This window comes from Rutidosis leptorrhynchoides, chromosome 2 (assembly GCF_046630445.1).
Source record: "Rutidosis leptorrhynchoides isolate AG116_Rl617_1_P2 chromosome 2, CSIRO_AGI_Rlap_v1, whole genome shotgun sequence".
NCBI classification, from domain to species: Eukaryota; Viridiplantae; Streptophyta; class Magnoliopsida; order Asterales; family Asteraceae; genus Rutidosis; species Rutidosis leptorrhynchoides.
This window is the reverse complement of record NC_092334.1, coordinates 146,747,495-146,759,659: the sequence shown is the minus strand read 5'-3', so window position 1 is coordinate 146,759,659 and position 12,165 is coordinate 146,747,495. Positions and strand designations below refer to the sequence as shown.

The 12,165-nt window shown below is 33.0% G+C and overlaps 1 protein-coding gene across 1 annotated transcript; it reads right to left on the bottom strand.

Moving 5' to 3' along the window:
- Nucleotides 1–1,186: 1,186 nt before the first annotated feature.
- LOC139891479 (PRA1 family protein E-like) lies at nucleotides 1,187–2,170 on the bottom strand. Its single transcript, XM_071874451.1, has one exon. The coding sequence runs from the start codon at nucleotides 2,144–2,146 to the stop codon at nucleotides 1,538–1,540; it is 609 nt and encodes a 202-aa protein (XP_071730552.1). The 5' UTR covers nucleotides 2,147–2,170; the 3' UTR covers nucleotides 1,187–1,537.
- Between the last annotated feature and the right edge of the window lie 9,995 nt (nucleotides 2,171–12,165).

Sequence of the window (12,165 nt, the reverse complement as noted above, 5' to 3'; positions counted from 1 at the left end):
TATAGAAATAAAGAAACAGGTAAAGATATGATACTTTTGCTGTTCAGTCTACCAAGAGAGGAGAGTATTCTTACTCAAATGTATGCGGTCCAAGGTTGCGAAACTTATAATTACTCGATGAGTACTTGATTTCTAGAGATTCCGAGCCGAGTAATCAAACTCGGTCAATAGAAATATAAATGACTGTCTCTATACTGTGTGAACCAATGACTATTCAAGATTCCATAATTAAATCAATTCCTCCATATTGGTTTCAAATTTGAGAATGTTATGGTAAAACTTCGTTTAAAACGATGTGGTAGAAGCAGCGTGCGACTTGATCCCGTGTGAATTCTTATCCACCATTTTATATTAGGAATAAGGTGCTCTTGGCTCAACATCATTCGCTCTCTCACAGTCGATCTAAATTCGGTCAAACTCAGACAAACTCGTGATTACTCGGTCAAACCTCGACCAAAACTCGGGATTACTCGGAAATTTGCTCAAAACTGTGTAAAAAATTGTTAAAGTCAAACTTGGTCAACATCCAACAACAATCATGTGGTACTCCCCAAGTAGCGACAGGGTACTCCCCAAGTAGCGAGATTTACAACAATCATGTGGTCTAACTGAGATTAGAACTCCAACCATTAACTATCTTGAAACGGTGGTATACGAAAATAGAGGATCGCACATCAGAAATTGCTAGCAACCAGCACTAGTGAAGCCACTATACCATGTCTATGTGTAAGGGGACTAACCTTGACTTCAAATTTGACGATCCTATCCGTATGCGAGTTTGTCATAATGTCTCTGAGACCAACGAAAAGTGTTTTCTCGTGTGCAGACAATTCTAATCATTATTAGATGATTTACAGTTCGCTTGACAAGATTTTGCAAAACACGTGTTTCTAATCCTTCATTGAAGGAGTTACAAATCACTTAACAAAATCTTTGCAAAACAACATACCTGTTAAAGTCAGCTGTACCAAGAAAACAACTGTTGGTAGACAGTTAAAATTTCATGGATGCACACAAGAATACATTCTTTACCACTGGTAACCCAAGTCCATTGCAGTATGATAGCATAAAAAGCAGCAACGACTTCTATTTGCATAGAGTTAGGTTGTATATAAAATAAAATTAGAAGTTACAAGTTTGAGCATAATCTAACAGTAGCATGTATATTCAAATATAACAATCAATATAAAATCTTTCAAATTTGAATAACCAAAGAATGGCATTAGAGCATTACTACAGCAGGGTACATGAGCTTTAACTAAAGCATTCTATCAACATAAAAAATACATCTAACGAAATTCAACCTAAACGTAGAAACAAAACGAATGCTCCAGTAATAATCCATAGATAGGAAACTTGAAATTCCTCCTTCGCAATATCTCATATATTGAACTTACAAATTAAACTAAATTCACTCTTCTAAGAAACAGGGGCACTTCATTAAGACAATTAACATCATTTCGGCCACCCGAAACAACAAATTATACAACATACGTCCCCAATAAATCACACAATTGTAACCTATTACCTACCTAAATCAATTTAAGCTGTAAGTCGATCGTACTGCAGAATCATTACCAACAAATGAAAGCAAACCACCTTCAACTGCATCATGTTCATCCAAAAACAAATCATCAGGAGACCTAAACGCGGCGTGCAACGCCACAACTGTAACCACAATAATCAACGAAACTAACACATTCACTCCAACATTAGTAAACGCCAACGCAAATACAGTCAACAAACTCAAACCGATCAACACAACACGATCATCAATAACACGGTTGAATATCATAATAGGATTACGTGCATCACGAAAAAAATAAAGAAAAAACCACGCTACGAACACGATTAAGAATATAATCATTGAAATCGGATGATAAATTAAGCTCATGAAGATGATTAGTAGCATCACCATAGCGTAATTGACTCGGAAGTAGTTTAGGTTTTGTCTGATTCGTGAGATTGCGTCGTCGTAGCTGATCGGACGAGATATAGCGGAATAATCGAAAAAGTCGCGCCATGGACGGCGTTTGGCGACGAAGTTTTCGGTGTGTAATCGAGCCTGAGATAAGAATGTAGTTGGTGTGGTGGTGGCGGTGGTGCTAGGGATTCCGGCGTAACCGGAGGTTGAGATCTTGGACATGATTGGTAGAAAGTAAGGGAGAAAAAGGTGGAATTGAGATTTGAATTGAAACCCTAGATTTTGGGAATTGGATTTTTAGTGGCAAACAGGTGATCTGTAAAGGACACGTGGCCTCTAAATCTCGGCTATACGTGTAGTCAATGACTTAATACATCCCATTCATGTGTGAAAACTATATTAACAACTAGATTTTAAGAGCCCGTGCGTTGCACGACGACCCTTAATATCAGAACATGTAATTTGTTAATGAATATATATCTGATCAATATCAAAGTAATACTGTATAGAAAAACATCATGGTCTATAGTCAAACAAACATTGTTTTTCAATCCATCAAATGCATAGAAGTTTTTTTATCATTGTTCAAAACATCAATATAGATAGAAAGCGCCTTCGTCAAAATAGTAGGTGAATATGCAATTTGTACCCGGCTTTAATCGATTTTCTTTCATGAAATTATAAAAACCGTACGAAACTGAAATGTTTGGCCTTGTCCTTGAATTTTCTTGTTTCAACCGCCACATGTATTTCTTCCTTCCTAAATTGTAACATGAAACTATTATTCCACTTCGTAGTCCAGGAAGTCGCATTAATTCTTTCGGTAGACGCTAACAAAAAAAATTACATTTGTAAATTATACGTGTTATTTATATCTTAAATTTATTAAATACATTTTGAAAATAAATAAATTCTTTTGGAACTTTTTGAAGTAAAAATGTGTTCATGGTTATGTTTAAATACTTTAAAGATAAGAATGTTAACTTACTAAAACCCGACCACGCGGTATGGTAATTTCGCAATCATAAGACTTTAACTTCATGTTGTAAAAAGTCCGGGTCTTCCTTTTCATTTAGATGATAAGTATATATTTTGTTAATAACACCGCATTTGAAGCTTTTGACAACTACAAATTAATGTTAAAAATTCTATGATGACTACTACTACCTTAAACCCAAATATATATAGCGTAAACTAAAAAAAAAAAAAACAGTTATGAAATAGTTACAAAACACAGTTAGGTATCGATTAACGAAATGTAAACAATTGTCGTTGCAAGTGTCGTCTACTTTAAAAGAACTCCACCAGTCCACTTCAATGTACACCACCACCTTCTTACGATCGTAGAAATGGTGTCCCAATTCATATAAGTTTAGTAGAGAACACAACAAAATAACGTCCAATTCAACGGAAACTATCCCTTTTTTTTATCAAAGTAACAAAACCAATCAAAAAACCCTGGATAAGTCATATACCTTTCGAGAAAATTCGTAAGGACTCCACAATGCATTGGCAACATCAGGAGGTATCATCATTTCAGAAACACCTTGATTAGCAGTACCAGCTATTTTGACTTTAGATGCAATGCCTTCCTCACCATCTATAACAGGTACATACATAAAGTATAAAAATAATCTTTATCCGTTTCCCCCATTATTATCACACACAAATTTATCTTTTGTGGGTGTGCCCTCTTTTTTGTAAGTAAAACTCCACCATACAAATCATGGTTATTTCTAAATTAGTCTTGTCTTTGGTTTCATCACTATTTGCTCCCATGAGAATCTAGCTCAACTGTGGGTAAGTATGTAAAAGTTTAAGCTAATGTGAGCATATGTATAATTAGCCAACAAATAAACCAACTGTAGTATATTTGTATAAGGCAAAGTACATAAGTAAAAATGTAAAGTTAATATTATCTACAACCTCAATATCCCCTATATCCCTGTAGAAATTTCAAACCATGTTAAACATATATTACATCATACAAAGTAAATAAACGCAATCAAAGACCAAATTGAAAAGAAAAAAAAAACTATTTGGTAATCAAAATATTACTGATGCATACAAATTTAAGAAAAAATAGAACCTAAAATTATCGCATAGTATCCTCACAGAGAATCCTCTTTTTTCTTTACTTTCTCTTATCTTCAGTTTTGCAAGTAACAACCACGCTCCAAACAATGAAACTAAACATTAAGAATTCATAAATTATCATAAAGGAAACCAACAACCATGAGATATAGTTTCAAACCATTAAGTTTAAAAAGCAGTTACTGATCAGAAATTTTATCTTTGTGAATGATGAATCAACTTACGTCTTGTGAATGATAATCAGCCTGATCATGGAGGAAAGTTGTTTCAAAAGAATTAAAAAAAAAAACACAATTATCATTAATTAAATACTGCTGTAAACAATATTTCAAACGCATTATGCAACTACCAACAGATTGTGTTAAATACATACAGCAAGTGCAGGTGGCAAAGTGGGTAACGGGCCAAGATGGGTAGGGTTCAGCCACACTGAAAAACACCAAATGTTTCCTCGTATACCAGTAGGGTCCATAATAAATAAAAAATATGATCCATCTCAGTGAATTTTGACCCAGATCAAATATAAAATGGTCAAGGAAACCCAGCCCATCAATGCATAAGCAATGCTGACCAAAATCCATCGTACCATAACAAAGTTCATTCTGACCCAGATAACAGCAATAGCAGACATTTTGACCCTAGTAGTATATAATGTAAATGTAAATATGTTGATCTAAAACAACCCAAACTTATTCCAGGGTGGCAAACCTGACCCATATCAGCTGCAAATGAATAATATATGTTGTAGATATACCATAATCAATGACCTGCAATACAAACGTAATGAATGAACTGCAATACAAACTCTAATTTGTGTCAATAGATGACTGCTCAGCTTGATTACAAAGCTGAAATCAAAAAATATTAACATAACCAAAGAAAGCACAATAAGTCACTAAACCTGATGAGAAGTCGGTTAAAAACATTGATATTCATCCACTTTCAAACATCTTCTATTATCATAAAAAGTTCCTACAATGTCAATTTATAAACAAAGAGTTTTTACATTTTATTCTAAAGAGTAAGAAAATGCATATTCATAGAAGTCAAATGTAAACATGAGCCCGTCCAAGAGGTCAAAGAGCAAATGTATGAACACCAACATTTCCTCCATTGGCAACACATGTATGACCCTGAGATAATATAATCTGAAGAATATAATCCTTGATAAACATTATTGTGTATCTGAACATGATGAATATTATCCTTAATAAATATAATCCTTGATAAAATTTTATATACCTCTTTGGCATAAATATATAGATGTAGCTAGTTGACAGTACTAATTAAAATCATTAAGTCAAGTACAACACATACCTGTTGTTTAACTCCAATAAGATATATGTCACCACAAGATACATATAAGTTGTGAATTCGTTAAGGGTCTTCACTAACATCTTTAGTGTAACTGTTATTAACAATAATATGATGAACTATGCATACACCATTGTGTAACTCTCTTCAATAAATGCAAAGAGACTCATATTTTGACCTATATTCAACCCACAGCCCATTAATCCAACTTCACATTATACTCTTATGCATTACCCTATGCCATATTGACTCATTTTGACTCCAATTTAGCTTCCATTTTATTTTTGTTTGTGAATCATCCAAATGAAAAAACTTATGAGTCACTATATATAACAACACAAAGCAAAAGTCACACTTATCATCAATGTAGCTAACATAATTATGTTAATTATATACCTTTTTTTTATGAAGATGCTCTTCTTAGAAAAAGAATCAATTTAGAAAAAGAATCCTATATAAAACTAAAACTTGAAATTATATTTGGAAATTCACTGATGAGGACACTAAAAATTAATTAATCGACGAAAATCAATTAACAGGATGCCCTAAATAATCTTTAATGAAATCTTGAAAATGGTATTTAAAGCTTGTACCTTGAATTTCATTGGACTTGAAGGGTCTGATCAAACATCATCTCGGTTATACACACTACAAAACAACAAAAGGTATTGAGCCAGCGATATTTTCATGAAGTCATATACCACGTTAATGGTCCAAAACTCCACTGCTTAAATTAGAATTTATCATAGTTAAAAACCTTCAAATAATATAATTAGTTTACCAACTATGGTTTTCATCACAATGTTATGTATATAGTACCTTAGACTAATGAATTCATTTGTTGTACAACTCTTCAGTAAAGCTGGACACAATCATCGCATAGTAGAGAACTTTTAACTGCAAGTAAGAGTACCCAAGTTGTCGTTGTACAGTACATAAGGTAGCTAAGCTTATAAGCAACCTGCAACGACAGAAAAATGGCACATTAACAATAGTCAAGCACTTTACAGATTTTTTAGTATAAGTAATAAACGATAAATTTATAAATCATTAAAATTACCGTGTCCTTAGTGCTTCCGATGTGTCTTGTCTTAGGACTACCATTGTGATACCAAAACTATATCCTTTCAGCCTCACAATCCAAATTCTTGTTGCTTAATACATAAGTTGAATCAACTATTTTCTACTCATCAAACTCCAATAACTGCAAAACCTATATATACATAGTAGTTAGAAATACAATGATATCGGAAATTTAAACAATTCACTTATAAATACAACAATCTCGGTCTCTCACGGGTCATATATAATTAAAACACATTGAGATCTATAAGAAAGACAAACAATGTTGGTGTAGGTTTTTCGTATGCCCGAGAGACGTATTTAATTAATGTGGCTGATATGTTATGATCCAAGTCGGGTCATACCCAATAACAAGCTTACCAACACCTTAAACGTATTTGATCTTAATTATTGGATCATTAAACGAATATGCGACACTTGGATTTTAAAAAATCGGGTTTCTAAAATATTATCACTTGAGATAAATTGTTTGGACAATTTATATATTGACGATTTGATTATTTATATGTATAAATAATTATGTTTTGTTATACTTTATAAATTGGTTTATAAAGTACAAGTAACCTATATTTATAACTTGAACTTTAATAACAAGTTTTATATAAAATGTAACAAGTTTTATATAAATTATACTTATTATTTAAATGATACAAGAATGCAGATTTTGGGACTCCTAGGTGACATCCCATGCTTGCTTGGTTACTTGTAAACAATATATTCCTTAAGGCATGCAAGACTCTCTTTAACCAAGGGATTCCTTGACTCAAGTGAGTGAGAAAACAAGCAATACACTAAAAAAAAAACTGCAGTTTTTTTGCTGAAAACACAGCTGCTGGCTGTGGCAGTTTAGAGGGAAAAAGAGAGTGTTTTTGCATGGTAATCTTGTTAATCAAGTGTCTAAAATCCTAACCAAACAAAGGAAGGTGTTGGTGCATCAAAAGCTTGGGGTATTACACACTTGAGGCTTCAAGTTAGAAGCTTTCTTGCCTTCATCTTCATCATCATCTTGCACATTTGTAAACTACCCTCAACTAGCTTGAGGAGGTATTATCTCTAAACCCACTCTTAATTTGTAAGTATGTTTCACAACTTGATCCTATTTGGGATTTAACTTTAAATGGTTAAAGATTTACAAGTTTTAAAATGGTAATTTATACGCTTCCGCAAATATTATTTCTTGAATGATTATAAGTATTATGGAACTTGTTAAATCCCAACAATGGTATCTAGAGCCGAAGTTGTTGAAATATGCTTTGAGATGGTTATTAAACCCACTATAATTTTGCATTCTATGAACATGCATGAAGTAGAATGTAAAATTTTCGGTTTTGAGTGGTTTGTCATTTTGGCCAAAATCACTTGTGATTCTGCATTCTGTGTTGCCGATCACTTGTGATTCTGTGTTACCAATCACTTGTGATTCTGTGTTGCCGATCACTTGTGATTCTGTATTGCCAATCACGTGTGATTCTGTGTTGCAGATCACTTGTGATTCTGTGTTTCCAATCACTTGTGATTCTGTATTGCCTATCACTTATGTTGATGATGTTCACAATCTAAGCCTTGACCTTGTGTTTGGTTGCATGTTTGGTTGATTTAATATTTATTCATTTGGAATGTAATAATATTATTTTGGTTATGTAATTTATTTTATATATGGTATGTAAAATAGATTAGGTTGTAATTTCACTTTTTTAGACAAAATGTATTAGGATATATTTTGTAAAAAGATGAAGATGATGAAGACTTGAAGAACACAAGAAGAAGCATTTGGATTGTGACGATCGCTCCAAATCCATATGGACAATACGTCATTCATTGATTTCATTGCGAGGTATTTGACCTCTATATGATACGTTTTGTAAACATTGCATTCTTTTGAAAAGGCACACCATAAATGAATATTTAAATCAAAGGTTTTCAACATCTGATAATTTCTACATATAGACAATCACTGTAAATAATAGTTTACAATAGTACTTCCGTTGACAGTACAGTCAAAATAAGATACATGGTGATGATTTGGTGAATGCAACGTTTCCTTGAAAAATATGCCATGTATGACTCCATGCACATAGCTTGTCTAACATATAAGCAAACAGCGGAAGACTTCTAGGAAACCTGAGAATAAACATGCTTCAAGTGTCAACACAAAGGTTGGTGAGTTCATAGTTTTAATATTACACATAATCCGTATATCAATGTGGATTACAAAAGTTCAGTTGTTTTATTCAAAACGTTTATCAATAGGTTTTACATAAAAGGGGGATCACAAGATTTCAGTTGTTTCATCCGAAACGTTTATCAATCGGTTCTACAAAATTGAGCACCCTGGTAACTAAACTTTAACGTTTATATAATTTGTACCCTTTGTATAATCATCTTAATAATACACGCAAACCAACGTGTACGCTTCTCAAATAGCATACGTCCGTTAAAAGGCTAGTGCTCTAGCTCGGACGGGGATATCAAGCCCTATGGATCCATATACTACTACTCGCGCCCACCAGTTCTTATAACTGACAGTTACTAGTTACCAAAGCTAAGGGATTTTCGGTTCAAACTCAGTGTAGAATTTAGTATGTACTTGTATCCATTGCGTTTAAAATAAAGTGCATGTATTCTCAGCCCAAAAATATAGATTGCAAAAGCAATTAAAAAGGGAGCAAATGAAACTCACGCATATAAATATTGTATATCGGTTAATAAAGCATTTGCATGTATTCTCAGCCCAAAAATGTAGAGAGTAAAAGGGATCTTATGAAACTCACGCATATAAATATTGTATATCGGTTAATAAAGCATTTGCATGTATTCTCAGCCCAAAAATGTAGAGAGTAAAAGGGATCTTATGAAACTCACAGTTTAATATTGATATACAATATTGCAGGAAAGCACGTAGACGCATCGGAGATGATAAACACGAGGTTTGATTCACAAAAATACCACCGAACATTACCCATAATTTCCTTGGCAATAACCCATATTTTCCTTAGCTCTAGCTCGCTCGGAAACTCGTTTTGAAAATTACTTGGACATCACTCCGTCGTAATATTTTTTTGTACATTATTATTTTTGTATCGCAAAAATAATAACACTAATAATAATAAAAAAAAAATAATAAGATTAATAATAATCTTATTAATAATAATAATAATAATAATAATAATAATAATAATAATAAATAATAAATAATATTACGGAGTATATATATATTTGTGTATGTGTGTGATTTAAATCGAGCGAAAACACTGAAATTTATAGATGTGGCCTGAAATCTGGAGTCATGCGACTCGCATGGAAATGGCCTTCTGGCCATGCGACTCGCATGAGGACCAGGGACAGCTCACATTGTTTTGGCTCCTAGCTTGTCGACATAATATAAAATAAATATAAATATAATATATATAATTTAAATTAATTAATTATATATTATATTAAATTCACGTGCATAGTTGACTTGTAATTTTTGTTCCGATAAGTCGTACGTTGTCACTCGACTTATGTCCCGGTTCCGGTTTTTCGAACGTCCTTTCGTACGCTGAGAAAACTTGTACTTTACGTTTCGTGAATCGTACCTTTGTCAAAATATAGTCTTAAATCATCCATAAAATATACCACTGTAGCAATTTTTACTGTAGCAATTCACTGTAGCAAAGTCAATTTCACTGTAGCAAATAGTGATTTTCAAAAACACTGTAGCATTTTGGGTACTGTAGCAATTTGAAATGTTACTATCGTTTACTAAATAACTTGAAATTATATATATGTATATATCTTTTTAATATATATAAATCAGTTTTTTTTTAAATACACATTGGAAGTTATTTATAAATAAATTTTAATAATAAATATTTCAACTTATCATATATATTCAAATAGATATTTAAACCAATAAGTTTAATGTACGGTATCAAATAATTAATACATTGTTACCTTTTCAAGTTATAGTATATATGTATCTATTTACATATAATTGTTCGCGAATCGTCGAAAACAACCGAAAGGTATTTAAATATATAAAAGTAGTTCAAAAATTTTGAGATTCAGTTTTACAGACTTTGCTTATCGTGTCGAAAATGTTAATCATACAAAGATTAAGTTTAAATTTGGTCAGAAATTTCCGGGTCATCACATGGATGCAAGATTAAGTGGGAGATTTAAAATTTCCTACTTTGTGTTATAACCCCTTATCCGGCGGCATTTGTTTTCGGCTAAACAAATGTCTACCAAAATGGCTTGATTGTGAACATATTTGTTTTGCATGCATGGTTGTTTATTGTATGATTGTGGATTGTATGTTTGTATGCTACAAGTTAATCACACAAGTTAACAACAAGCAAAATGGCAATTTAATTGGTTAAATTATACATTAATTAAAGACATGCAAAACGACAATTTAATTGGTTAAATTAAAAATTGCTAAAAGGACATTAATAAACGGTTATTAAGAACATGATTAGGATCATATATATAAAATGGTTTATAGACATGAAAATGGATTTCAAATGAACCATACACTAAATGCATGTTGGTGTATGGCATAAAAGTTTTCTCAAACTAGAATTAATGAAAACTTAAAATCCCTTATTAACAAGGCAAACAAGTTAAACGCCATCCTTTTGTGCAACACTTAAAAATATTAGGGAACTCACAATGGGATAAAGGTCACCTAACCGTTATGAGCAAACTACTATGATTAAGGTGAATTTCGCATGCTTGTGGGATAAAGGTCACCTAACCACTTGTATGTTAAGTTTACACGTTTACACAAGTAGGACGACTTGATTTGGAAATCATGAACTTAGGGTCACCGAAGCATGAGGAACAAATAGGCGTTGATGAGATAAATATGCCATGCAAAAGGATTGCATGATCCCATAACTTAGAAGTTGCAAAAGGATTGCAATTGTCATATAATGACTACCTAGCTAAATCAAATAACAGGATAAAGGTCACCTAACCGAAATTTGGTTTACCGTTGGATTCTAAAATTTAATAAATATCAATTGGATTTAAAGGGTATTGATCGTTAAATTAAAATTGATACTTAAACAACTTTGTTAAATTTTGTAGATGGCCGCCAATAACAACAACATTCCGAACGCACCAATAAGCTTTAACAACCTATCGTTGAGGTCAATCCTCGAAAAGGAAAAACTCAACCATACGAACTTCATGGATTGGTTCCGCAATCTAAGAATTGTCCTCAAACTAGAGGACAGGGTGTATGTGTTGGAAGACCCCATTCCCGATCAACCAGATGAGGATGATACGGAAGGCATGGCTTATTGGGAGAAATATTGGACCGATTCATTGCAAGTTTCTTGCCTCATGCTTGGGACTATGATACCCGAACTCCAAAAGGATTTTGAGCATCATAGTGCATATGACATGATCACACAGTTGAAGGAGATGTTCCTTCAACAAGCTCGTGTCGAGCGCTTCGAAACGGTTCGAGTGCTTCATGCATGTCGGATGGACGACTCCCAATCCGTTTCATCTTATGTCCTTAAGATGAAAAGCCTTATTGATCGAGCGAACCGTCTAAATTGCAACGTGTCTAATGAATTAGCCACAGACCTCATTCTCAACTCATTGTCAAAAAGGTTTGACACATTTGTAATGAATTACAATATGAATGGTTGGGATAAAAGCATTGGCGAATTACATGCCATGCTTAAGACGGCAGAAGCAAGCATGGGTAAAAGGGCTTAACCCATGTTTACGATCAATGAAGGCGGGTCCAA